At 33.5% G+C, this 26,191-nt stretch overlaps 4 protein-coding genes across 4 annotated transcripts; 2 read left to right on the top strand and 2 right to left on the bottom strand.

Annotated features, from left to right (window-relative positions):
* Positions 1–3,694: 3,694 nt before the first annotated feature.
* On the bottom strand, positions 3,695–11,575 carry LOC110697303 (probable prefoldin subunit 3). Its single transcript, XM_021874677.1, has 6 exons — positions 11,176–11,575; positions 9,991–10,048; positions 7,491–7,562; positions 4,748–4,867; positions 4,561–4,662; positions 3,695–4,161 (listed from the first exon to the last, which is right to left on the bottom strand). The coding sequence occupies exons 1-6, from the start codon at positions 11,310–11,312 to the stop codon at positions 4,075–4,077; spliced, it is 576 nt and encodes a 191-aa protein (XP_021730369.1). The 5' UTR covers positions 11,313–11,575; the 3' UTR covers positions 3,695–4,074.
* A 4,585-nt stretch (positions 11,576–16,160) lies between these two features.
* On the top strand, positions 16,161–18,800 carry LOC110697395. Its single transcript, XM_021874773.1, has 5 exons — positions 16,161–16,633; positions 16,938–17,935; positions 18,021–18,164; positions 18,329–18,718; positions 18,768–18,800. The coding sequence occupies exons 2-5, from the start codon at positions 17,258–17,260 to the stop codon at positions 18,798–18,800; spliced, it is 1,245 nt and encodes a 414-aa protein (XP_021730465.1). The 5' UTR covers positions 16,161–16,633; positions 16,938–17,257.
* Positions 18,717–19,723, top strand: LOC110697302 (pollen-specific leucine-rich repeat extensin-like protein 1). Its single transcript, XM_021874676.1, has 2 exons — positions 18,717–19,219; positions 19,293–19,723. Exons 1-2 carry the CDS (start codon positions 18,800–18,802, stop codon positions 19,551–19,553), a joined length of 681 nt encoding a protein of 226 aa, XP_021730368.1. The 5' UTR covers positions 18,717–18,799; the 3' UTR covers positions 19,554–19,723.
* Positions 19,724–19,838: 115 nt separating this feature from the next.
* LOC110697394 lies at positions 19,839–20,312 on the bottom strand. The gene has a single exon (XM_021874772.1). The coding sequence runs from the start codon at positions 20,310–20,312 to the stop codon at positions 19,839–19,841; it is 474 nt and encodes a 157-aa protein (XP_021730464.1).
* Between the last annotated feature and the right edge of the window lie 5,879 nt (positions 20,313–26,191).

Genomic DNA, 26,191 nt, shown 5'->3' with positions numbered 1-26,191 from the left:
ATGAATAAAACATATTTTCTTAAACGCACTTTTAAGTTTTAACCAATGAATTGGAAGTTGCTTTAAAATGTTTTGAGGCCTTTCTTTAAGAAAAATGTAGATAGAAGCTACATATATATTGAGGTTAACAATAATAATAGTAAGGCCACTGCATGAAATTTACGTTAAGTAGTGCTCCTATTGGCTATTGCAGCCAGTGGCGGACCCAGGAATTTCCGACTGCTGAGTCACAATTGATAACCAAATATGTAAAAAGAAAAAATTTACCAAAATTCCCAAGAAAAATTATTTACAAAGATCATCTAAATAGAAAATTGACAAGATTACAGTACTAACTAATAATTAACAAGCTTAAAATTGACAAGACTAAAATTAACAAACTAATAATTAACAAGCTAATAATTGACAACATGACAAGCTTAGCTCTCTAATAATTAACAAACTAATAATTGACAAGATTAAAATTTGTACAAGCATTAGGTTCACATTTCATCAAAAACCCAACAACATTAACAAAAGGTTCAAAGTTAGTATTTTTTTTTAAAAAAAAAAACTTAAAAAATAATTTTTTTTTTTTTTTTAAAAAACTTAAAAAATATTTTGGGCCCTGGTGAGTCATTTGACCCACCAGGCATAAGGCCAAGTCCGCCAATGATTGCAGCATTAAATCTGACATAGAACCTATATCTCCATATTTGCGACAAGATAAAGAAAGGGATCTTTATGAGTCATATCTAGGTTTAAATCATTTTACTCCCACCGAATTTACGTTACTCTTTTTCTAAGTTAGATTTCATCCTCTTCATCTCATTTACGTAGTAAGATTTTCGAATCTAAATTGTTATGTTCTTATATGGTCTAGTCTAAAATTTTCGATTCTATCTTTACGGTCTATCTTAAGTCAAAACATAAAGATTATAGGTATCTGACAGTATTAACTTTTATGATAATGAGAACACATTCAAGTAGAAGAAAGAAATCAAGAATAAAAACAAATTAATTAACAGAAATAAAAGACTAGAGAGCGGTAAGCCGTGGGAAAGCCACACCACTTATATCCTCATCAAGAATTCTATGAGCTCAGAGACAGCTCATTCTAAAACATTAATTCTAATAGGTAACTGACAATAATATTGTGCCTTGACTAAAATGTTCTCAACGCATGTTCATGATTAAACATTCATAGTTAAAATCATTAATATTACAAACAACTAAAAAGAGGGGCTTGATATCAAGTCCATTAAAGAATTATGTAAGATCATTGTTTTAGGGTGAGTGAGAAAGAGAATTGGGATCTTAAATCACTGAAAAAGCTAGAAAAAGCTTAGTTAAAGAATAGTAAAGTTGGCACCCAAAATTGTTATGCTTATTGAGGATTATGGATTACCTCATGAAAGAATGGTACAAACATAGAACTATTAAGCAAAAGAAATTGACCAAAAACACAAGGTTATTTGGTAAATAATTTGCAAGTAACATAATACTTTTTTTTTTTTTTTTGATAAACAATATATGCATCATTTCAATTTTCACTAGTCATCAAAGAAGTTTTAACATAATCCAGCACTGAAATAAATTATATAGACCGCTGAGATGACCTAGGTACCCTTTCTTTTATTAGTGTCAATGTCTTTAACGTTGACAAGTTCTCCCCACTTAAATTAGAGGCACAAAAATTGCAATAATGAATTGAAATCCAAGTTGCAACTAACTGCTCCAAAGACACAAATCTTTTAGCATAGAAGATGAAATGATAGGAAAGTTTAAGTGCTAAAAAAAAAAGAGAAAACCCCACTTTCTCATCATGACATCTAAAGGCTCCTCCAAATAAAACTGCCAAATTAGGTCTATCACCAAAGTATTATCGACAACTTAATTGAGCCACAAATCGTGTTGCAAGATTCACCAATCGCATCTCACACTTTCAAGACCTCTAGTATAGTCTACTACTTTATCATGCTAGTATTAGTCTACTCAATAAATTATGTTTATTTTTCTATCTTTTAAGAAGTTATTTGTAATCAAACGTTGTATCTAAATCTTTGCTATTCTGTTGAATAATACTTTTAAGTTGTTATGTGGGGCAATTTTTTTGTATATGTAAAACCAATTCTATGATATGCATAGTACAACCAATAAATAAAGCGTTGACTTATTTGGTACATTTTTTATCTTGTATCTTTGAAATTTAGGGTTTGAATCCTACGAAGTAAAGGTGCTTGGAGTAGAGATTGTAATATAAATTTTGGGCATACGACAAGTTGAGGTCCAAGTAGGTCCCTTTGTATTCACCCTAAATTGAGCAATTAGATAAATTTTACTTCGTATTTTAGAATGTGAAATATTAAATAATGTATAGAAAAATCTTGAGAATCGTGCTAACTAAAATTAAAATAAACCAATCTTTTTAGTGCCAACTCAAAAATGAAATTAAGGCAATCTTAGAAAACAAAAGAGTATGATTAGTGTTAGAAAGTTGAAACAATGAAGCACAAAATTGGTTCCTTGTTGATTTTCAAAACCACATGATCCCTTCTGCTTTATGGAAAAAGGATGAGGCAAGCATAGACCACCGCAAAGAAACTTGCGACTTCAAAATGCGAGTATCTCAGTCTAAAGTTGGAAACCCAAGAAAATACAGTAAAACACATTTTTATATGACTACATGTTTGACTTTTGAACACCTGATACTTTCGTTATGCTCTTCAAAATAAATTACTACTCGTTTAATAAAATAATTTAAAAAAATAGTATCAATAAAAAATAAAAAATAAAATAAAAAGGGTGTAGCATACAAAAATAGCAACTGCATGGATCACGAAGAAGTGTGGGGTGTCAGAAACTGAGAAGGAATAAGTTGGAAACCCAAGGAAAAACAGTCCTATGCTTTGACTTTAAACGTTACATGATCACCTCTTTTTAATAAATATCGTTACAAACAATCAACAAATCTCAATAAAATCATGTCAAAGATTAACAATTTTAATTAAGATTAAATTTTACAAATATGGTCAGATTAGCCTAACCCCACCAGTCACGGGTCAAAAAGAAATCAAGTGGGGTTAGCAAAATAGTTTAGTTACTTTGAGATAACAATTAAGTATAATTCTCGTCAAAAAATATATTATAATTGTTTATAATTAGTTCAATAATTTAACTCATCTTTCATTTATGTCGTTTTAGGCACCCCCTTGAGGTGACCCTATTATGGACTGCTTCAATATAAGAAAATGATAGTAAACACTACAAAACAATGGGTTAGAATCATTTATCTTATTTAATGTCTTGTCTTATGTCCAAACCTCTTGTTAATTTTAATAAATCAATATAAAATCTACAGACTTTATTTTTTTTTATATATAAACTTTTGATAGTACAGATAAGGTATTTTTTTTATAGGTAAGATACAGGGTCCGTTAACGGAACTAGACACTTTAAAGTGGATACTAGGGATTAAACCAGCAGCCATGAGGTTGGAACGTGCTCTCCTAGAGTCCTTGGTAATTCGACTCGTCTAGTGAAGTTGTGAGCTTGGATCATGGAACATAAGATGAAACACAGAACTATTTTTAAGTTAAGGACTACACACTGCTGACATCTATCTCACGCAATTGCTTGATCAATAATTAGACAACTTTTACTTTATGACCTAAAGATTGTAAATGTTTGAACAATGACATAATATAAGTCAATATGATCCATAAAGAATACTGCATGACCGACCCAGTCAAAGCTTTGATAAACGATAACACAAAATTTCCCAATCAAAATTCCGGCCAAAACAAAGTTTTATGATCTTAATGTCAACACCTTAAACCAATCCCTGCCAATCGAAAATTAAAGGAACAAAAAAGAAGATTTGACTATTTCACAACTCAACTACCAAAGAACCAAAATCTGGTGGAAGAATATGAAACAAGACTATTATTCAAATTATAAGATTAATACATGATTTAATTCTAGAAGGAACATACAATACATGCACCAGCCTTCTTCATATTTTGAGGTCCAAGTGAGCTCTCAGCATGAAGAGGAAGAAAAGTCACCTCCTGATACAGATTGCCGGTGACTGTTTCATGAATCTTTGTTGGTACTAGATGAGGCAACAGTTTGGCGTCTACGTTGATGAACATCCCAATTGTAAACACGGGCGATTGTAACCTGGAAATGAAATAGTTAGTAAATTACAGTGGTTAAGGTTGTTGCCTTTCGCAATAAATTAGCCAACCACAACAGTTTCTATAAGCAACAATTTCAGGATTATTCAACAGTTTCTATAGTCACCTAACAACCCTTTTGAAATTTTGAATGACATCCCAATTGCCAATGATCCATGAACACTTATAAAAGTCTCCTGCCCTCTTTTTCTTACCTTTCCCTGCCAAAAGGAAGGGAGAGGAGGGAGGTGGAAGAACTTAACACATTTCAAGGATTCATCGGCATTTGATATGCATGGACTTATTACTCATACTTTGTGACATGATTTAAATGGGAGAAAAAGAAAAAAAGAACAAAACCCCACAAACAAACAGGAATTCAAATCATATTAATGGCACACACCTGCGTAATTGTCACTTGATCCCTTAAAAATTGTAGATCACCAAACAGCACCTCTAAACTAGCTTTAGCATTTTCCAGATTTTTTTGTAAAAGAGTGTTGGCCTGTGAAAGAGTTGCATAATATTTTGAGACTTGCATGGTTTAATATATATTTGGTAATAAAAGTACTTTGAGGATAATGGGCCACCTCTTCACATGTATACTCCAGCATTACATTTGCCCCAAGCCATAAGCACACTGAATCTGAATCCTCAATACTAGCTCGTGAAAATATGCCTTCAGAAACCTCAAAATCAGCTAGCAGTGGCTGCATATTATTAGAATGGTCATTGTTTCTGAAACATACTTCAGTACCAGGTGCAAAATAGTAAATGCAATAACCAAAGCAATACATTGATTTTGGATCAAATTCAACACCACTGTGCAATTCAACCTTAGTCTTAAAACCAGAAATCCATCGAGGAAAAAAAAAATTGGTCTACACAGCCATCTAGAAACTTGGATGTTAATACTATAGTAATCAAGCTCTATAAATTGGAACTAGTCAGACCCTTTTCTTACGGCTTGGCACTTAATCTTATATATACTAGACAGTCTTAGTTGATTTTAACACTAAATTCCAGACAACAACGATCTAGTCAGTTAGTTTCATAAAACCACAACAGCTCACACAAATACATAATCATAGACTTTAGAAGGCGAATTTTCCTCACAAGCTAATTGGAAAGATATGGCCGTTTTGTCAATCCAGGTTTCCATAAATGGAAGGAATCAAATCCTAATAGCACGTTTACACAGAAGTCAGATCTAAATACATAAGATTCTCAAAGGAGTCAGTTCTGAACACAATGCTCTACTTCTGTGCAAACTTGCCAAAACTGAAATTACTCCATCTTTTCTACTCAGGAAGCACCAAGTTAAAAAGAGTAATGATACACGTCTCTTTTGATATCAACTAACAATACCACTATGAGAAAATTCTAAGGGTCTGGAAAAAGGAGGGATTGCAATCTAATGTGGACCATACAATATCCAGTTAGCTAATTGACCAAGCCATGTGCAGTAGCCCTAACAGCAACTATCATCTAGTGTGGATCTCTTAAAGCAGGATGGAATACCATATAAAAGTTAATTCAAACCCTAATAATTGCATCATATTGACAAGTCTAAAAGATCCAAATTTGACAAATCAAGTCCCGGTCAAGATTGAAGTCAGAAGTATCACACCAATCAATAAGTTTATTCCTGTAGACCAAAGGCACCCTACAGAAAATTCTAGTAGGAAAAACAAAATAATTAATTTACTCATAGAAATATAATAAAATGAGGATTTTGCACCGATTGTGAAATTAAAAAAACCTTCCACTAAAAAAGTATGGTAGATGGGAGAAGATAAACCAACAATTGGCCAAGCCAACTAGGCATCTTGATAGCAAACTTGTTTGCAGAGGCAGCTCACTAGTAACACATATATATAAGGTCGATGGCTTGAATCCTTGTGCACTGAAAATCTAGAGCAAACCAAGCAATGGACAATAGATACGATTTTTATAACTTTCCAATATCTTGTGTTATTATTCATAGTTAGCCCGTACAAAAAACCAGGGATGTAAAGAGCAACAAAGTAGTCACAATTTATTATAATGTAGATTTCTGATTTGGACAACCAGCTAGAAAACAACTTCAATCGCTAATTGTATCAAATAAGGTTAACTATTACGAAGATTACTTTCCAGGGATGAAGACAGGCAAGGTATCCAACAATTCTGTTCCATAAATCCAGAAAGTGGCTTTGTATGATGGTTTCATATTTCTACCTAGATGTAAGAAGCTGGAGCCTAACAAAGTAACATTGGAAGATAACCTCTTGTTGTTGTTTGAAGAGGGAGTTCAATCTATCACTATATGTCCGACCAGGTAGAGTAGCTCTCCCAATCTGAGTCAGATTTTTCTAGGGAAGTACCTGAAAAACGTAAATGTTGATCAACTGGGTTTCAAGGAAGCTTTGCTTATTAGATACCTCTTTTGGAGCAACATTTTTCCACCACAAAAAGATGCCATTTTTAAAATTCTGTCCAATACAGCTTATCTCTTGAGCGAAAATACGTAGGAGATCCCTATGGACCTAGCAAGTTCACCCCTAAGGCCCTAATAGGAATAGGTTAGCCCAGGTTTCACAGTGTTTCTGTTGGAACAAGGCTTCTCTATTGATGCATTAATATAAACTAGCTTTAAAATCTTGCTATTCTCAATAATCGAATTTGAAGAAAATAAAAACATCTAGGCTTCTTTATAAGTGATTTATGGAGTTCTTCACTATGAATTCAAAAGGCAATCTCAAAGTCAATATTGCTTTTTAGGAGAGGAAATACAAGGACCAACCACATTAATAGCAGTTGTCAGAAGCTTGTCCTCTTTCTATCCTCCAGCTCCCAAAAAAAAAAAAAAAATCCTAATTGGTAAAGGACAAGAAAATACCCAAAGCATATCAACAATATAAGCCATATTTGACTTTTGCGATCAAACATAGTCAAATTTTACCACCCTTTCCTCAATTTAAGTCATTGCAAACAACACATACTACTATTAAAGAGTGGATAATGATTGCACTTGTATTCAAATTTCAAAAGTACTACTTCATTTTGTATAAGAATTTTAAACTGACAAACTATAGTCCTTTTTTAAGGAAGTAGATTGACTTTTTAAGAGACAGATAATAAGGAATAAGGAATAAGAAATGTTAACTAGAAAGAAAGAATATCAAAAATTAATTTATCCTGTTATATAGAGACACAGTACTATGATAGACTTTGATTTTATTTAAAAAAAAAAAAAAAAGCGTAAAGCTTGAGCACAAACAAACAAAAAAAAGCACCACCATCTAAAGTAACATGCAAAATAAGAGGATCATGAACACTAGAGCAACGAACCTCACCGGAACCCCTCCTCGCTTGCAATGTGGCAACAATGTCCAAGCATTTCTCTATATCAGGAATTTTGGCCTGAAAAACATGTGCAAGGTATATTAATTCAGAACAATTGATAGTAAAACTAGATGCTTAAATTTGAGCTAAACCAGCCTACATTTCTAAGCATTGCAAATTTTCATTTTGAAGATAAAAGAATATCAACAATTTGGCTGGATTTAAAAGTACAATAATCTACAAACAATTCTATATACTGCAAAAAATTAATTATCCCTCTCTTGAACCTCTTGGCCAAGGGAATGGATCTAGGGTCTCTACCTTGATTACGAAGGATTCCTAGCACAGACACAGCTGATAAAAAATCGATTGGATAGATAATTAAGTATATCTACCTCACCCTCTAGAACAAACAAAGAAAAGTATTACAAAATATCAAGGGAAAAATTCCACAAGGTGGCCTCGTGGTATTGAAAATTCCACATTTTTCTTAATTGACCTCATGATATTGCATAATTCATTAAGGTGCACTAATTGTTTGTTTTAACGCCAACTCATGCTTTGATGGCTGATGTATAAACCTTAAGTCCCCCTGCTCAACTCCACCAACTGAGCCTGGTGGCAAGGAGGGAAAAGGTTCAACAAGGATACCAAATCTTAAACCAGAATTGAAAAGGACTAAAGGAGGCATTTTAAGGTACAATCCATTGTATTAATCATATAACAACTAAATCAGTCTGGTGCTAGGGGGGCACCAATCAGGGGCATATAAACTACATGAACTTCCATCAATTCACAAATTACAACAAAATTAAAGTTTTAAAAATCATATTCTACATATTGAGAAGATAGCAAAATTGCAATCTTCTAACATAGAATACTCATTTACTTTGTGAAGTAGGTGAAATATTTGATGGCACTTTGAATCACTTTGCCATCCAACAATGTCAACTATGAGCCAAACCTTCCAGATTCCAAGTTCCAATATCTCACATTCATCTATTCTATAAAGTTAATATGCCTTGGTTACTTCCTTCAACTTGGTGTCTTTGTTGTTAGCCTATATGTTAAGTTGTATTTCACTACGGGTTCTTTGTTAAGGTCTCATTGTTAAGAAATCATGGATACGATGGATCAAGTGTCTTTCTACATGCAACATTGGATTTTCTCTATGCTATTATATGTGAGCATCTGGGAGAATTGGCATCCTCTTCAGCAAACCTTAGATTAATATCCTGGACAGCTGGACCACATTCTCAATCTCCCTCATCTATGCCCAGTAATAGTTATTCTTGAGGATAAAGCTCAATATTCAGAACAGGAGAAAGGTAGTAATTATGTTCTATCTAATCATACATACCCATAAGCTAATGTACAATACTCACACACGCACACGCACACACAACATCCTCTTATTATTTTTTTAATGGAGTATCAACATGCATATTTTGATTACTATTTTACCTACCAAACATTCTTTAGATAAATGTTTTAATGAGATATCTGATTTTCTAAGTTCTTATCTCAAGTTAAACAACTTCACATGATTTTCCACATTTTTTGCACACATTCACCATCTTTGTCATGAGGGCCCTTTGTTGCTTAAATCCCGAAGGAAATCCAAAAAATGAATGGCTACATCTTATTGTAGAAGATGATGATATTTGGAATTGAAATTTCGCATTCCTGTTTGATAGTACAGTTGATGCCATAGCTGAGTTCATGGCCAAGAAACACCTAAAATTAGGGAGGATATCCTCTGCTTCTAATGGTATGATAATCTGTCTTTACCTTGATTATGAAAAAATTTCAACCTTTGATTGTTGTTCTCTTATATGAAATACATTTCCTTTTGTTCTTTGTTATTTATACTTTTTGTTTGTATTTTTGTTAAAAATCTATGCAAAACATGGACTGATTTTATTTTTTCTTTTTTTGTTCTGTTTGCTTTGGTTATAACCTATGTTGCATTTGGGGATTGCCTATGTGGTGTTGTTCTTTGTATTCTCTTTGTGATGAATTTGTACACTAATCTTCATCTAACTCTTTTGATTTGCTAAATTCAAATCAGAGATCATGCCACTTGATAAGCCTAGGTCACTTGAAATGTTGAGGACAATACGAACTTGCACGAACATTCTCCAGATTACTCCCTTGTCCCTAAATAATGGGGCATATTTCTACTTTAGGTCATCTCATCCAGATGATATACCCCTTTAACTAAGAATAACAAATAAGACTACATTGGAATGTGGAGAAACAAAAATTAAAAAAATGAAGTAAACTGTCCCCGATAAATGTGGCGTATATACTTATAGAGACAAAGGAGTAAATAAATCATACAAACATTGCAATTGATCGGCAAAATACATGCCACATTCTAGATGAAATACAATGACCCAGTCACCCAACTCCATAGTCAAGCAACTTGCAAGACCATTTTAAAAAAGGTGACAGAAAACAAAGTCATTGCAGAAAAAATGGAATAAAACTATTAAAGTGATACCTGAAGATCTCTCTGCTGCGCAAGAAGTTTCATCTCTACTAGCTTGTATTGCTGAAGCCTGACAAGAATTGCCATAGATGGGTCAAGCAGCAATTAAGGTATGGTATTATACTGGTAAATATTATTCTTCCACTTTTGATTATAACCTATTTCTACACTTTTCTGACAAAAGATTTTACTCTCCCCATTCCCCAATCAATCCAGTTAATTAGGGATAAGGTTAACAGGAACAAACATGCTGTTTCACGACACAAACTGAATTAAGAAACCAATGTAGTTGCCAACACAAGGTCCAAGGATGCACAAAATATCCGATTAGCTGTGACCGTCTTTGGCGTACAAGGTCATCCATATTTGCAAGCCATGAAACCATCCATACACACCCAATACTTTAATACATAGATAAAGCACCTATGTTCTCTTTAACTTTTTGAACCATAGCCAAGAAAAAAGCAAATCAATTCAGCACACAAATCGAAGTCCCTCAGACTCAGCAACGAGTGTCATAGACTCCTCTTACATACAAAAATTGGCTACTCATGATTTGGTACAATCACACCCTAAGTGTCCAAATTAAAGTGTTGAACACCAAACACCTACTTTGATCAAGATCGACATTGCTACGAAAAATTACCAGTAACCTAATCAAACATCCAAACACGAATCTAAAAATGACCAATGAAATATACTACAATGACAAAGATGTACACTCTTCCACTGTGCAAGCTGAAATCCGGCCACTCAACAAGTAATAAAAATCATCAATAACTACTGATGAAATTTGGACTGAAGTTCAATGGCGCAGCAACTAATATTCTATTAATGAAATTTGGACCGAAATTTGGCGAAGCAATAACTATTAACTAGAATCATCAATATGAACGACTGTTTGATCAGCAACTAATGAAATTTGGACTCAAATTTTGGCCACCAAAATAGAGATGAAATTGAAAGTTAAATCCTAGTTAATCCGACTAAGTTCACAAATCTCATTGAAAAAAAAAAATCCAATTTTGTCAATAATTGTTCATATAAAATAATAATAATAAATAAATAAATAAATAAAAAATCATTCCATAAAAACTTAACTAATCCTTAAATACAGTTAAATGAGCTGAAAATTAAACCTCAAATGACAAAAAAAAAAAAAAAAGTAAAAATGAAGCGGAGGAGAGAGAAAGAGACCGTTCTTGAAAGAAAGCGAGAGCAGAGTTAACATCGAGATCAGATTGATTAAGGTAAGTCTGGACATCTTCCACGAATGCTGCCGCCGGAATTCCTCTCCTTTCTACCACCGCCGTCGACGATGGTGTCTCCGCCATTACAACCACCTTAGAGAGAGAAAGTGTTTTTTTAGAGAGAGAAAGTCAGGGTTTTCGGGAGGTTTTTTCAACTAGGACGAGTGTGTTTGGGAAGAGGAAGAGAGATGGTCGTGATTGGAAAGTAAGACGACGTCGTTTTGGGATGAGTGGGCTTGGGTTGGTGTAAGAATGAGTTGGGCTTTTGAAGGTTGTTAAATCGAGGATATGGGTTGAGTTCCGATCCGATCCGATCATATTGTATATAGCCGATATAGGTGTGTTAGGTTTAAATGTTTGTGCGGATAGAATTAAGGTTATATTCTTTTCATATTGCTTTGAGCTTCATTTATTCACAAGTTGGTTATGATAACTCTTATACTTAATTTAATCTTGAGCTTAGGTCATGGTAGTTTTTTAGCAACTCGAACATTTGTGCTAATGTATTTCTAATTTGGATCACCCATTTACGAATAACTCATTCTATTTCATATATCGTGCTTGTAGATCTAGATGGTATTGTAAATGAATATCCATCAACAATCATGTTACAAAAGCATACCTAGAAAGACAAGGTAAATTTCAAGTCGTAAAGTACTCTCGAACCTAAATCCAATTTAAACCATATGAGCTTAAATGGATGAGAAACGAGTAAGAAAACATGGGCCTACTTATCACTTCCAAAAAAAAATTGAGATTTGAGTTTTCTGTACCAATATGAAATTTGGCACTAGGTATAGAAATTCAGCACTACGTACACAATAATATAGGATACTATAATACAGTTAGTACAATTTTGATAATTCTGAAAGAGATATCAAGCAACCTTCGTAAAAGGGTAACTATGTTAATAATAAGATTTTGATGATAGAAGTAATGACATAAATAAATTGGACAAAATTTTGTCTGAAATGAAGATGACAAGCAGCCCAAAGCTAAAATTGGCAGTTTCTTACTTTAATTCTCAAGTGGTGAAGTAGTGAAACTTGAAATACATACATCCTTTTCTTTTCTTCTATATTTATTGTGTCACAATTTGTTAGCTTTTTATTAGGCCCCTATACCATGACTCTTAATGTGGCCCTAGTATTTTTGTAAATTTTTGGACATGTTGTGCCATGCATTTTGCATACTCCTTTGTTTTTCCTTTTTATGAACTAAATTATGACTATGACTTTTTGTATTTTTTCATATAAATAGAATTTGGTTGGGTAGCAGATGCATATAATTCCAATCACAAGCAAATGAGAAGTCTTTTTCAATTTCTTTATAAGATGAATAATTGAGAAAGCTCAAGTCGAGTGCTACGTAATTGAATGAAGATCTATTTGTTTCGAGGAGTAATGTACTTCGTAATGTATCATGAATTTAGAATTTATTTGGATGTTTATTAATCGATATTTCTGCAAGAAGAAAAGTCTAGATATGTAAGCATGTTTGAACATGCTTTATGTTGATAACACTCTATTAATATACTATGAATTAATCAACAATATATTTTAAAACTTAAGCTACTTTCATATAATATAAACAATTTTAATACTACATCTGTTCCATATTAGTTGTAATTTTTTATATCTAACAAATGATACCAAAAAACTACAAATAATACATAACGGAGGTAGTATTAAACAATAGATGTTGACTTGTAACTTGGGTGAGATATTTGTTTCTCCTAAATATCTGCCTCCTATTATTCTCTCTTGAGTCAATCACCAAGCCTAGCCCCCTTCCCCTAATTTGCGTGGCTAGCCCTTCATAACCACCCCCACTTGCCTTCATTCGTTCCTAACCACCATCTCCCAAAATGGTAATTCGAGTCCTTGCTCTTTCATGTTCTTCTTTGGTGTTGCCTCCCTCACTCATCAAGGCCGTCTTTCTTCCCCTTCCGTATTTCTAACGCCCTACCACAATAACGTATCGATCAAATAGAAAGATAAGTTTTTATTGAGGATTTTTATTAGTCTTATCTAATGTTTGTTACCAGCTAACTCGAACTACTAATAGAGATAGTAATCTATATACAAACAATTGATCAAACCAGTAATGTAAAACAACAAATAATTCGTTGCCAAGCAAGGAATGTATGTTTGTTTCACTTCTAATCCAATTGCACACAAGGTCAAATATTTTACACTTAAAATGCAATAGAAATAGTGTAAACAAATAAAGTTATACCTAGGGTGAGATAAAAGGGAGTGTTCCAATTCAATTAAACATCCACATCCATGCCATAACTAGAGACTCCCAATATTTTGTTCTCATATACACAATATTTCAAGGCATAATAATACTACAATTTGTTCATTAACTTTTAAACAAAAGCTAGAATAATTTCATTTTTCTTATGAGATAAAATGGAGCCCACAAGAAGTGTATAGGTATAGTGATGTAACGGAGATGCAACACCCTTTAACCACTAAAGGCATGCCACATGGTAGGCACCAACAATTTTGATGCTTTGCGGGACCCACCCACACTTAAGCCCTCCTTTTTTAAAATAAATAAATTATGCACTTAATTAAATGAAATTATACTACGTATAAAGATTAATGTATGGTTTTCAATGAATTAAGAAGTGGACCATTGGCCACTTTATTTAGTTGTCGATTTCAAAAGATTATTATAATAGTAAATTAAGTGGCTACCTAATCAAAGGTTTAGTCGAAAAGATGCAATGCCATGTGCATTGTCACTTTCTAAATTATCACCTACCTATTCATCCTTTGTCTTCCTCTACAATGTATTTAAGCATGAGGGTTTCAATTATTAATAATAAAGTCACCAATTTGAGGTGACTTAATCTAGGAATTTTATTTATTTCTTTCTTTTACAAAAATTATTATTTGGAAGAAAAGAGTAAGCCGCAACCATACTTTCTTTAACTGGAATAAAAGCTTCCACATAAGGAATGAATGTTGAGGCTTAAAATGTGGATTTGTATTTGAATTGTTGAGGTTAAATAGATTAAATATTGATTGAGACACATAAAAAAAATGGACGAAGATAGTATGTATACACTCAAAAACAAAACAACGTATCAATATTATGTACGTAATAATAAGATTACGATCTGTATCATTTTAAGAATGTGTAAGTGTAATCAATTTTGTAAGAAATTAAGTTGAATAAATGAGATTGATATAATCATTTCTCAATAAATATTGATCTTTTATCGATCTCTACAATCTACACCTTTTTTTATTTGTAAATTGTTTATTCGTAAATTAAGCAACTTAACCCGTTAAATATATATATATATATATATATTGATATGCTATAATAACTTATTACTTATCAATTATAGAGGAACCAATATACGTGATAGGTAATACGATTATCCGAGTATACAACTAGAATATGCTTGATGATTATATAAAGTGAAGAGAAAATATATAACAACACAATTCAAGGGGTTATTCTAGTAATTGTACAAAGTACAATTACCAAATTAATTAATAAATAAATTTAATCATGATGTTAATGCAAGTACATCAAGAAAGTTGGAACCGTAGAGATAGATATGGATGTTTGTCTTGAAATTAAAGTGATAATGAAAACTTGCTGCCTAACTCAAACTCTAACTTAAGTTTCATCTTTCATGATCAACTATAAGATAATGACACATGTTAATTTAATTATTATATGATGTCAATGTCATTGCACTCTTGTGATTGCCTCCAAATTATATTTGTACTACAAAATTCAGACATTTCCCATTAAACTGTAAATAGTATGGTGAAAATGGTATGAAACACCATATAATTAACAAATTAAAATCACCAAAACTGTTATGGAGCATATGAGGAGTAATACAGATCAATGATATCATAATTTAAGAAACTCCTAATAGAATAATAAATACATTAGTGAAATTATAATAAACCCTTAGTTATGAGAAGTTGTGAGAAATAGGTCAAATAATTATGAAGGGGCAAAAGGGGAGCGATGAAGCATTTGTGCAATCTGTTAAAAATATCCTTAGATCCTTTTTCTTCAGCTACTTATTCTGGTTACAATCAAACCTATCAAACAAAACTAAAAGACTCTTTATTTTGTTTACGTACATATTACTAATTACGGAGTAGTTTTGCATATTAATAATATTAAAAATTATATATTTAAATTTTTATTTTTTGAGATGGATCTAATTAATAATACCAACACTTCATACATTATCATTAAAACAGTACAAAAAAAAAATTACTATTCGTAACTAATTTTTCCAAATCCTTATTAGGGAGATGGTTGTCTTGGTTAGTAAACAAGATTCATTATTAGCGAGCTCCTCCTCCTCTTCACTTTTTAATTGAAGTTTAACTTATAAAGATCGAGTATAATTGACATCCGAATATGGTTTTCATCTTAACCTTCTACAGTAATATTGTTTTGGATGAACTCCATAACAATGAGAAAATGCTGATTTTTCTTGCAGACTAAGGAAGAAAAGGAAATGAAACAAGAAACTGAAAAGAGTAGAATGAAGATATAAAATAAAGAAAGTAAAATGAGATGCATGCATGGCTATTTTTATAGAGTATTTCTTCAATTATGACTTTATGAGTATGTAAGTAACATAAAATGTTTCTTTTTTTTCGACCTATTTTAGTATTTTCATGTTTATTTGTGATCTCTGTAATTCAAGATTATTCTCTTAACCTTATTTTTACTAATTATACTTGGACGATAAATATATATATTTTTTTAATTACGGAGTAATGGAGTATCATTATGCACCCTTTTTTCTTTGGGATCGGTCTCCAAATTTTTAACTAGGAACATCACTATAAAACCTAGCTACTTGTACTAGATTTTTTTTTCTTACGTATCATATATCGGGTATTTTCATTTTTACCACCTTCAAATAATGACTTTGTCGAATTTACCACCTCCAAAAAAAAACATTTACTTTACCACCTCATAAAAAAATTAAACATCAGTTTTACCACCTCATCTGAGCTCAAGTGACGGAAAACGCTTGTGGGGCCCAGTTAACTGTCACTTCCCTCCAATTTAATTCTTTTAAAATCGATTTCCCTCTGTCTCCTCCTTTTCTCACCTTCCACCTTCCATAATCAATGTCTCACCAAATTTCTCACTTCCTCATCAATTTTCGTCTCTCTTTCCTTTGATTTTTCTTGATTCTCACTATAACTGCTTCTCTCTCCTTTGAATTTTCTCTTTCTCTCTGTAAAAACTGAAACCCTAGATCAATTTGGGTGGTTGAAATCGAGCTGGAACCACAAAATTGCAACACATCAGCTTCTCTTGTCATCTTCCACAGGGTGAGGGGACCAAAAGCTTGGTAATTTGCTGACAGAAATCGAGATTCCTGACTACAAGAGGTACTTTAAACCCTTTATTAGTACATTTCGTTGGATTTATGGTTGTCAATTGGGGTAAAGTATGCCTTTTTGGGGAATCTGTGAATTAAAGTATTATAAACCCTAATTATGCGAATCTTTGACTGAATTAGAGTGTGCATTTGTTAAATAATTAGTTAATTAGATTTACTTGGTTACTGTTAATTTAGTGCATAGTCAATGTGAATTGCTTTTACTTGCTGTAATTGGTGAATTGGTTTTTGTTGTTTACTGTAATTACTGAAATTGGTTATTGTTGTGTGTGCTTTTGTTGGTGTTGTTACAGAATGGACACAGTGGACTTAAAAATTACAGTAGGGGGTGCCTTTATACCTTCTTTAGCTGGTAAAAATAGGAGGGTGTTAACTTGGGATGGTGGGTGGGTTTATTGGATGAGAAAGGTGGAAAAAAATAAGATAGATGTACACTTTTTGAGGCAAGCAGCTATACATGGGTTTGTGTATGTGAATGTGAAGGTTCCTAGGGGGTTTAGTTGCTGGTATAAACAAAAGGGCAAGTCTTGGGTGAATGGTAAAAGGGAGCTTGTTGATGGTGAGGTGAATGGTTTCCTAGAGTCGGTGAACAAAGAGGGGGCATGTGAGATGTATGTTACCAGTCATGAGCCAATTGAAGGGACTAAGGCTTGTGAAATCAGAGGCTTGGCAAATTAAGACACTAAGGCTGAAGCATAGGTGTGTTAGGAGTAAAATGAACAACAAGGTGACAGCAGAGTTCCTTGCTGACAGGTACTTGGAGGAGTTCAAGGGCAACCCCGGATGGAAGATTAAACAGATTCAGGACAGGGCCTTGAATGACTTGGGGATCAAAATTACATACTCCAAGGCTTGGTTGGCTAGAAGCAGGGCAAAGCTTATAATATATGGGTCTTCATCAGAGCAATACTCAAAGGTTTGGGACTATGGGAAGGCACTGCTGAAATGGAACCCAGGGAGTGAGTGTAATGTGGTGGTGGATGATATTAATCAAATTGAAAGACCAATTTTTATGAGGATGTTTGTGTGCTTAGCTGCACTTAGGGATGGATTCATTTCTGGTTGCAGACCAGTAATTGGGGTGGATGGGTGCCATCTAAAAGGGGCATACCCTGGGCAGATCTTGGTTGCAGTTGGAAAAGATGGCAATAATTCCATCTTCCCAATTGCTTGGGCAACTGCAGAGATTGAGAACAAGGACAGCTGGTGCTGGTTTCTAGAGAGCTTGCTCAAGGCACTTTGTGTGTATGACCAAGGAGATGGCTTGACTTTTATGTCTGACAGACAGAAAGTAAGTGGGTTGTGTTTGTGTTTAAATTACTTTGCTTTATTTGAATTTTCTGTACACTAACTTGTTAGTTTTGCCTTGTGTGTAGGGTCTCATAGAAGCATTTGCAGATGTGGCCCCCAAAGCTGAGCTCAGATTTTGTGTGAGGCATATTTGGTCAAATTTCAAACTGAAATTTCATGGTGCAACTTTCAAGGAATTGTTCTGGGCTGCTGCTAGGGCAAGCACTCTGGTAAGCTTCTATTTAGGTTCTTTTATGTCAGTTTTATGGTGAACTATAATGTATGCTAGGAACATTTAGTTTTGCACATATTTACATGTCTTTCTATTTTGTGAAAACTGTATGCCAGGTGTCTATGTTGTGTTGAATGGTTGTCATGTGTGTGGTTGTATCAGTTTGAGTTTGAAGTTGCTATGGAAAGTATCAATTTTTTGGATGAAGAAGCATACCAGTGGTTGTCAAACATTGACCCCCAGCACTGGTCAAGGCATGCTTTCTCTACAAACTGCAAGTCTAACATGTTGTTAAACAACATGTGTGAGACATTTAATGCAGTGATTAGAGATGCCAGAGACAAGCCTATTCTAACTCAAATGGAATGGCTTAGAAGATATATGATGAAGAGGAGTAATGACAAATGGGAGGCAGCAAAGTCTTGGGAAGGTTTACTAACCCCATTTGTCAACAAAGTCTTTGATGGGTTGGAGAAGTATGCCATGACATGTGAGGTTACAGCTTCAAGGGATGAAATTTATGAGATGAAATACAAGGATGACCAGTGCATTGTGGATCTGCAAGAGAGAAAATGCACTTGTTATAGATGGGAGTTGACAGGAATACCTTGTGTCCATGCATTTGCTTGCATAATGGACAAAAGGGATGATCCTGAGTTGTATGTGCACCCACATTACTATAGGGTGACATACTTGGCTGCATATGAGAACCCAATACAGCCAATGCCTGACCCTAAGAATTGGGAAAAGGTCAAGCTCAGACAGCCTTTGCCACCTATGCTGAAAGTGCAGCCAGGAAGACCTAAGGCAAATAAGAGAAAGCTTGAACCAGGGGAGGGCACTTCTGCAGCACCTGAGGGCAAGAAGCCAAAGGTGATGAAACAATGTAAGAACTGTGGTGGGTTTGGCCACTTTGCCAAAACATGCAAGGCTGAAGCAGCACCAGAACAGCCTAACCCACCTGCAACAAATCCAAAGGGTGGGAGGCCACAGATGCAGACTCCTTGGCTTAAGGAACAGAGAAAGAAAAGTGAAGAGAAAGCAGCAAGACAGGTATTTTGTGTATTTTGTGACTTGAGTGTATTTAGTGGCTTTGTTTCTGAGTCTTGTCATACTGTGATTGCAGGCTGCACTGAAGTTGCCACAATATCATCCTCCAACAACAGCACAGGCTGGGTCAAGTAATGCTGCACCTGCAACTGCTGTGTCAAGCCAGCCTGCAACAAGAACAGAGCCTTTGCCAACTCAGCCTGTTACCAGGAGCAACAGGAGCCTGAGTCAGCCCACAAGAGTGCCAACAACTACTCCTCCCAAAGTCAAAATACAGACCAGGTCCAAGCTTCATGTAATGACAAGCAAGAAGGACAAGGATCTCAATCAACTGTGACCCTAGGTCTACTCATTAGTATTTTGTAATAGAACAATGATAGTTGAACAATGATTTTGCACAAAGGTGCCTTAACTTTTGTCTCAGCCAATGTAAAACAATTTCAAACATTGTGTTGCAAGTACTAATACGAATTGTGATATGTTTCTACCAAAAAGTTCCATTTCTCATTGATTTTGTTAAAAGTAGTACAAGAAATGTCATCCCAACATCCACACATAATAATTCAACAAAACACAACATAAGTTGGGGATTTTTTTTGTTTCTAAGCATTCCTAAATGAACCTAAGATCTAAAATACATAGCCAGTACCAAACCAAAACAACAAAACACAACAATAGCATGTACTGTGAGCATTTTCTTTGTTGTTGCATTGCTGCCATGCACTTCCTTGATCATCTTCTTCCTGTCTGAGCTAAGAGCTTTGCATTTCATCTTCAAGCTGTCAATCTCATTGAGCAAGCACCTCCTTTGTCCACTAACATCATCAACTTCCCTCTTCATGTCATTCAGCTCTCCCTTCATTAGTTTCTTGTCCAGCAGCAAGTTGTTAATCACCTCTGTTTGCCAAGGTGTTCCATCTGGTTGATCCACCCACTCAAAAGCTTTACACCCCCTTGACTCAGTCACAGGATCATAGAATTTGCAGGTCCTAAACTTGCGTCCTGGGTTCTCCCTAGTCCAAGCAGTCAGCCTAGACATTGGAACTCCACATTGGCATTTTTTCTCCTTTGAGGGTGACATGCTAACTGAAGACATTCCCTTCTGAAATTCAGTAAGAACAAGAATGAAATTAATTGTATTTGAACACAATCACCATAATATAACCCTAATTTCAGTAGCCAATTCACATAACAAAAACCCCCAATCTAATTTAATCTTACATGAACCCTAAGTATTTTAATTCAAATTGGGGTTTAATTGACCTCACAAAACGCCCAATTTCAATTACTCTTAGCAAATGCAACATAATCACGCAACGAATTGCCAAAAAATTACAACAGAAATCACGAAAATTGCTAGAGAATTAACGACAATGGCTTACCTATTTGGTGCTTGTTGTCGAGGAGTTCAATTGATTGTTTGATAATTAGAGGGTTTGGGATTGTTAAGGTTGCCCAAAAATACTGATTTGTGAAGAAAATCGCAAAAATTAATCTCCAATCTGCAAGAATTTGGTGTACAAATGAAGAACTAGGTTTAAATAAAAGGGAAATCGAGAGAAATTTGGGAAAAAATCAAAAACTAGCCGTTATGCTGGGCCCCACAAGCGTTTTCCGTCACCTGAGCTCAGATGAGGTGGTAAAACTGATGTTTAATTTTTTTATGAGGTGGTAAAGTAAATGTTTTTTTTTTTGAAGGTGGTAAATTCGACAAAGTCATTATTTGAAGGTGGTAAAAATGAAAAAACCCTCATATATCATTGCCATGGAATTATTGTGAGGGCACAACCTTATAGTAATAAATTATGATCGTGTTATTATCAGATCTGTTTATATTATCACACATTCACACAAACTCCCAAAAACTTTGAAAACAATGTCAAATAAAAGCATGCATTGCATGGGCATGGACCCCCTATCCGTTCTAAATTTCTTGCTTGCTGCATCTCAATTGTCAAATCTGTCTTTTTAGTTAACCTTGCTTTAATTAACATAAGCACATGTTTTGTTGAAAATCTCCAACAAACATTGAATTAGCTAGGGTTTGTGCATGTTATAAATAATTTAATTTTGTTACTTATTATAAAATGACATAGTGATGTTAGTTAGGTAATCATGCATATGGAGGATCTTAATTCTAAACGTCAACTATATCTGTTGTGAGTTTACTGCTTCATTTGTTGGTCAGCCAAAATTGGGTTAATTATTTTTGGATTTAAACTAGCTTGCTCCTTACTCAATTAATCTTAGGTGATGACCCGGCCCAATAATAACTTGCATGTGTGTACATTTAACAATCGGTAAACAATGGTGTTTTATGTTTTTTTTTTTTATTTGTTTTTTGGTCTCTATAATTAAAGTAAGAACAACATTTAGAGATGAAAGTAGTAGTTTTTGTTGATACAAAGTAGTAAGATTCCAAGTGCGTAAGTTAAAGGTCGGAAACTATGTACATTGACTACTCAGTTCTAATAACTCGTCTAAGTCATATACCAGTCCCCTGTAGATTTGTATTATCCATTCTATATTTTCTTTGTTTTCATCAAATTGATTTGAATTGGGTTGTACAAACCCTTAGGCTTGGGCAACACATGCTAGCTATTCAACACATTTTTCCCTTTCCTTTTCAATATAATATAAGCCACCTCATATTCTATAAGTGAATCATAATTAAAGTTACCATTTCAATATTCATCACCTCATATTATTCATCATTTGCACACTCTTTTCATCTTAACTTAACTTATAACTTGTGAGTATGTCCAAACTAATTATAATTAGAATTAATTTTGATTGAACCTAAATCTATTTGAATTTATTTGAAAAATACGTTGTCTAAATTAAGTTTGAGTAAGTTGATGGAGGAGATTGATAACACCCTAATAATCATCACCTTTAGTATCGTTGAAATCATAATTTTTCTCCTCCATAATTAGAGATGTTAGTTAGATAAGAAACTAAGAGCACATATCCCATCATCTTTTGCAGTTACTGATGATCAAGAAGTTCCAAACTTTTCTATATTACGGAGTAAAAACTTTGTTCATCAGAATTCTAGTACAATCTTGTAAAATACTCATATTCTCGCAATGAAAAAGAATCAACAATAACTAATCGCACTTAAAAATTCGGCAAAACTCATTACATGACCCATTTCATAGTAAGTAGCATACAAGGAGGACCGAGGTCATAATACTAGTCCTCAAAAAAATAAACTATGTGATGATGAGCTTGGATCCATCAATCAAGAAAAAAAAAATTGATTGGCCTGGTGTTATTACAAATTGACTAATTGTAAAATGGTGGAGTGTAAGTGTAACATGGTCCCCTCTCTATAAAAATGAAACAAACAGACATTCGGCCAATAATAAATAAAATCTGGGGTTCCAAATAGTTAAGTTAACCAACTGGAACCCTGATGAATCTGTATGCAAACTTGTGACTCGACAATTGTTCTTCCTCTTCATTGGATATTTCAGATTACTGGTACTACTCTACTGTACTAACCTTTTTCCTTTATTTTTTTTTAACTCATCTAAATGATTACGTACGGTACGAGTATGTTATATATTCCAGATGCTGCCGATTGCTTATTGCATTTGATGTTCACAGGTGCCTTCTTAATCAAGACAGCTACCACGTATCAGGTTTAGACTTTGCTCTTATAAACAAGGGCCGCTTTCTAGCTATGCTTAGCTACTTAGCTAATACGAGTAGTAATACGGAGTACTGCGGCATGTTTGGTCATAAATAGTACGAGTATCGATGATCCAATTTGTATGTATGTTTGTAAGATATGTTTATGTTCATTGTTAGTTGTGGTAATCTTCATTTGCAAACTTATGATTTTCTTTATAATGAATACCACCTCAATGGATTTTCGATAATATAATATAGATTGAGTACAAAGCATATATATTAAGAATATAATGGACATTGGCTCATATAGTCATGTACGTACTTTGTATAATGACAACAAACTTCCTTACAAATTGATATATATATATATATATATATTCAATACAGTTTACGACATTATTTATTATTATTGCTTATCAAATAAGTTGTTAGAGGCATATTAATAGATCACGTTCATATTTTGGGGAAAACCCCCCCTCACACATAGCCTAATAATTAAGATTCAAGTTAAAAGTTTTGTTAGAAACACATAATATTAAGTCAAACAAGTTTGATAAGTTATGTACTCGTAGTATCATATCAAGTTGTTAGAGGTATATCAATAGATCACGTGCCTGTTTTGAAAGAAGGAAGGAAAAAAAAAACACTTAATCACATAATTGAGATTCAAATCATCCTTCCATACCATGAGTTCCATTTTCCTTATATTGCCTTAAGTTTGGGAATTGGTCAATTGGGTTAACTAACTTAGGGTAAGAATTTTTGGTCGACCAAAAAACCTCCCAACCTAGGTCAATCCTAACTTGTCTATTCCATTTTGTGTAAACCTGATTTAGGTTTGTTTGTATTTTAGCAGTATTAAATATGAAGGATAGAAGCTTTCAATAAATTTTAAAATAGTTTTGCAACTTTAATCCTCTTTTGGTCAAAAAAGTATCAATGCATAGAATGAAAGTTAACTAACATTCACAATACACATTGGTGTGATTACTACTGTCAACTGCCAAAGGTAGGTTTATCGTTTAAGTCAGATAGATTAAAAGTACATAATTTTTGCATTAGTCAATGGTACTATCACAATCATTAGAGGTTTCCTAGATATTAAATTGAGAATTCTCCTGGTAATCTCTTCTACGATTTGCCTTACAACATTACCCATGCTAATTGTCACTTACTTATAACCATTGGTATCAAGTGGCCATGGCAAATTGGCAAGGGTTACGTTGATACACAAATTTTCAAAATGGAAAAGTGAAACAAGGAGCTCAAAGTTAGCATAGAATTTAAAATCTAGAATAATCTTTGTATATATTTTCCTTCATGCAATCTCAACCGTTGATCTAATAAACAGACTATTTTTTTTCTTAGATCTTGAATTTAAAGATAGATTTCTTATTTGTTTTTGTCGTTAATATCTATTACAGATAGTGTATGAACGTAATATCCTCAGAGGGTTTTTTTTTTTCAAATAAAAAAAATGGGTGTGATTACTTTTGACAACGAAGCAAAAAAGTAAATGGCAGAAATGAGTCCCTAGTCCCAAGAGAGGTGGCAAAATCAGAGAGAACTGAAAATTTTGGCATGTGCTTTTTGGCCATTTTCCTTGTATTGGGTTTTGGAATCAGAAATTACAGGGATTCCCAATCTCAAATACTCCTCCACTGCGTTCTTGCTTTTATGGTAAATCCCACATGCTATCTACCTGCTTCTTAGGAGGTGATCACTTAATTCTTTCTGCTACCATTTCTGCCTGCATTTATAATTTTCTATAAATTAAACTTAATTTGATCTTATCTCCCAACTCACTACTACTACTCACTCAAAACTCCCTACTTGCCCACATAACCCTAATTTTCTATCTCTTTTATTTCTCGGAAAACATAGATAGAACCTTAGATTCATACCATTATTTGCATCATTATCTAACTATTATCCCTCTCAATGAAGATTGATGGAACCTTCCATAATCCATACCATTAGTATAAACCAATATTATTTTTATTATCAATAGTAAAAGACAACGATGACATACAACTTTATACAAGTGAGAAGTGATAAAGTATACATCTATTCCATATTTCATTCATTTAACAATAGGTATATGTATGTATTGTAATAACACACGATCAATCGCTCACCATTATAGTCAAATGTAACTCAGCAGTTATAATTAATTTAATTGGGAAGACTATTCAATGGCTAAAATAAATATGTAGCCATTGTAATTGTTTTCAATCTCAACCATTAAAATTTTAAGGATAAATCTTGTTCATTTATTTGTTTGACTATAAAAAAATTTAAGAAAAAAAAAAATTAGCTGCTTTATTTTAAAAATAACGGTTTGTTTTTTCTCAAACAAAAAAAAAACAAAACAAAAAAAAAACACTTGTTTTTGTCGCCAACACAAGCAGTTTATTACTTTCTTTGATCTACCTAGCAAATCTCACAATCTCCATTAATTGTAAAGTAGAAAATCAACATGGTTAACTTTGCATTTTCATCAAGAATATGAATATTAGAAATGTTATCCTCCACAATTAACTACTCTGTGGTATCTTCTTTCCCGCAAAACAAAATATCACCCAACACCATTGTTATACAAAATACATCATCATACTAAGTCGAAATTCAGAATCAAACGTATCAATGGAAGAAAGGATTGGAGAAAATACTTTAAGGCTTTTCTTAAAAGTAATCGATCAATTCTAATTTTATTTTAAAAAAAAAAAAATTACAGTAAATTTTATTTATTATTAAAAAAAAGAAAAAATTAGTCAACTCAATGAATGGTTAAGATTTAATATCAAATTTTAAAGGTTGAGATTGAAAGATTACAATGGCTACAAAATTATTGTAGCCATTGCAAAATTGTCCCATTTTTTATATCAACAATTTGGAATACCAATATTATTCTATGCAAAACTTCACTGTATATGGGTATTTATAACCGGCCTCATCACATGCCTAAACTAAATGGTTTCTGAAAGCTATCCTACCCGAAAACTGGGAATGGAAGAGTAAAAAATCAATTACTTGCCTACATAAATGCATTCTCACACTTCTCAGATCTTTTACCAATAAATAATTCCTTTAATCCAACCAACCACCACCTGAACTAGAGCAATACAAATTACTGCTTACAATTATAACTGTCCATCTCCTAGATACATAGTATACTCACATCAATCACATGCTCACATGTAACCAAGGTAGCTTGGTAAAGTAGTATAACTCCTACCAAAATTGTCTCATCTCCAAGGGATTACCCTCATCTCCAAGACTCCAACCCGTGCTCACCTTGCCGGATTTGGCCTATTTAAGCACTTAGCTAGACTA

This window comes from Chenopodium quinoa, unplaced genomic scaffold (genome assembly GCF_001683475.1).
Source record: "Chenopodium quinoa cultivar QQ74 unplaced genomic scaffold, ASM168347v1, whole genome shotgun sequence".
Lineage (NCBI taxonomy): Eukaryota > Viridiplantae > Streptophyta > Magnoliopsida > Caryophyllales > Amaranthaceae > Chenopodium > Chenopodium quinoa.
This window is presented reverse-complemented; position numbering and strand designations above follow the sequence as displayed.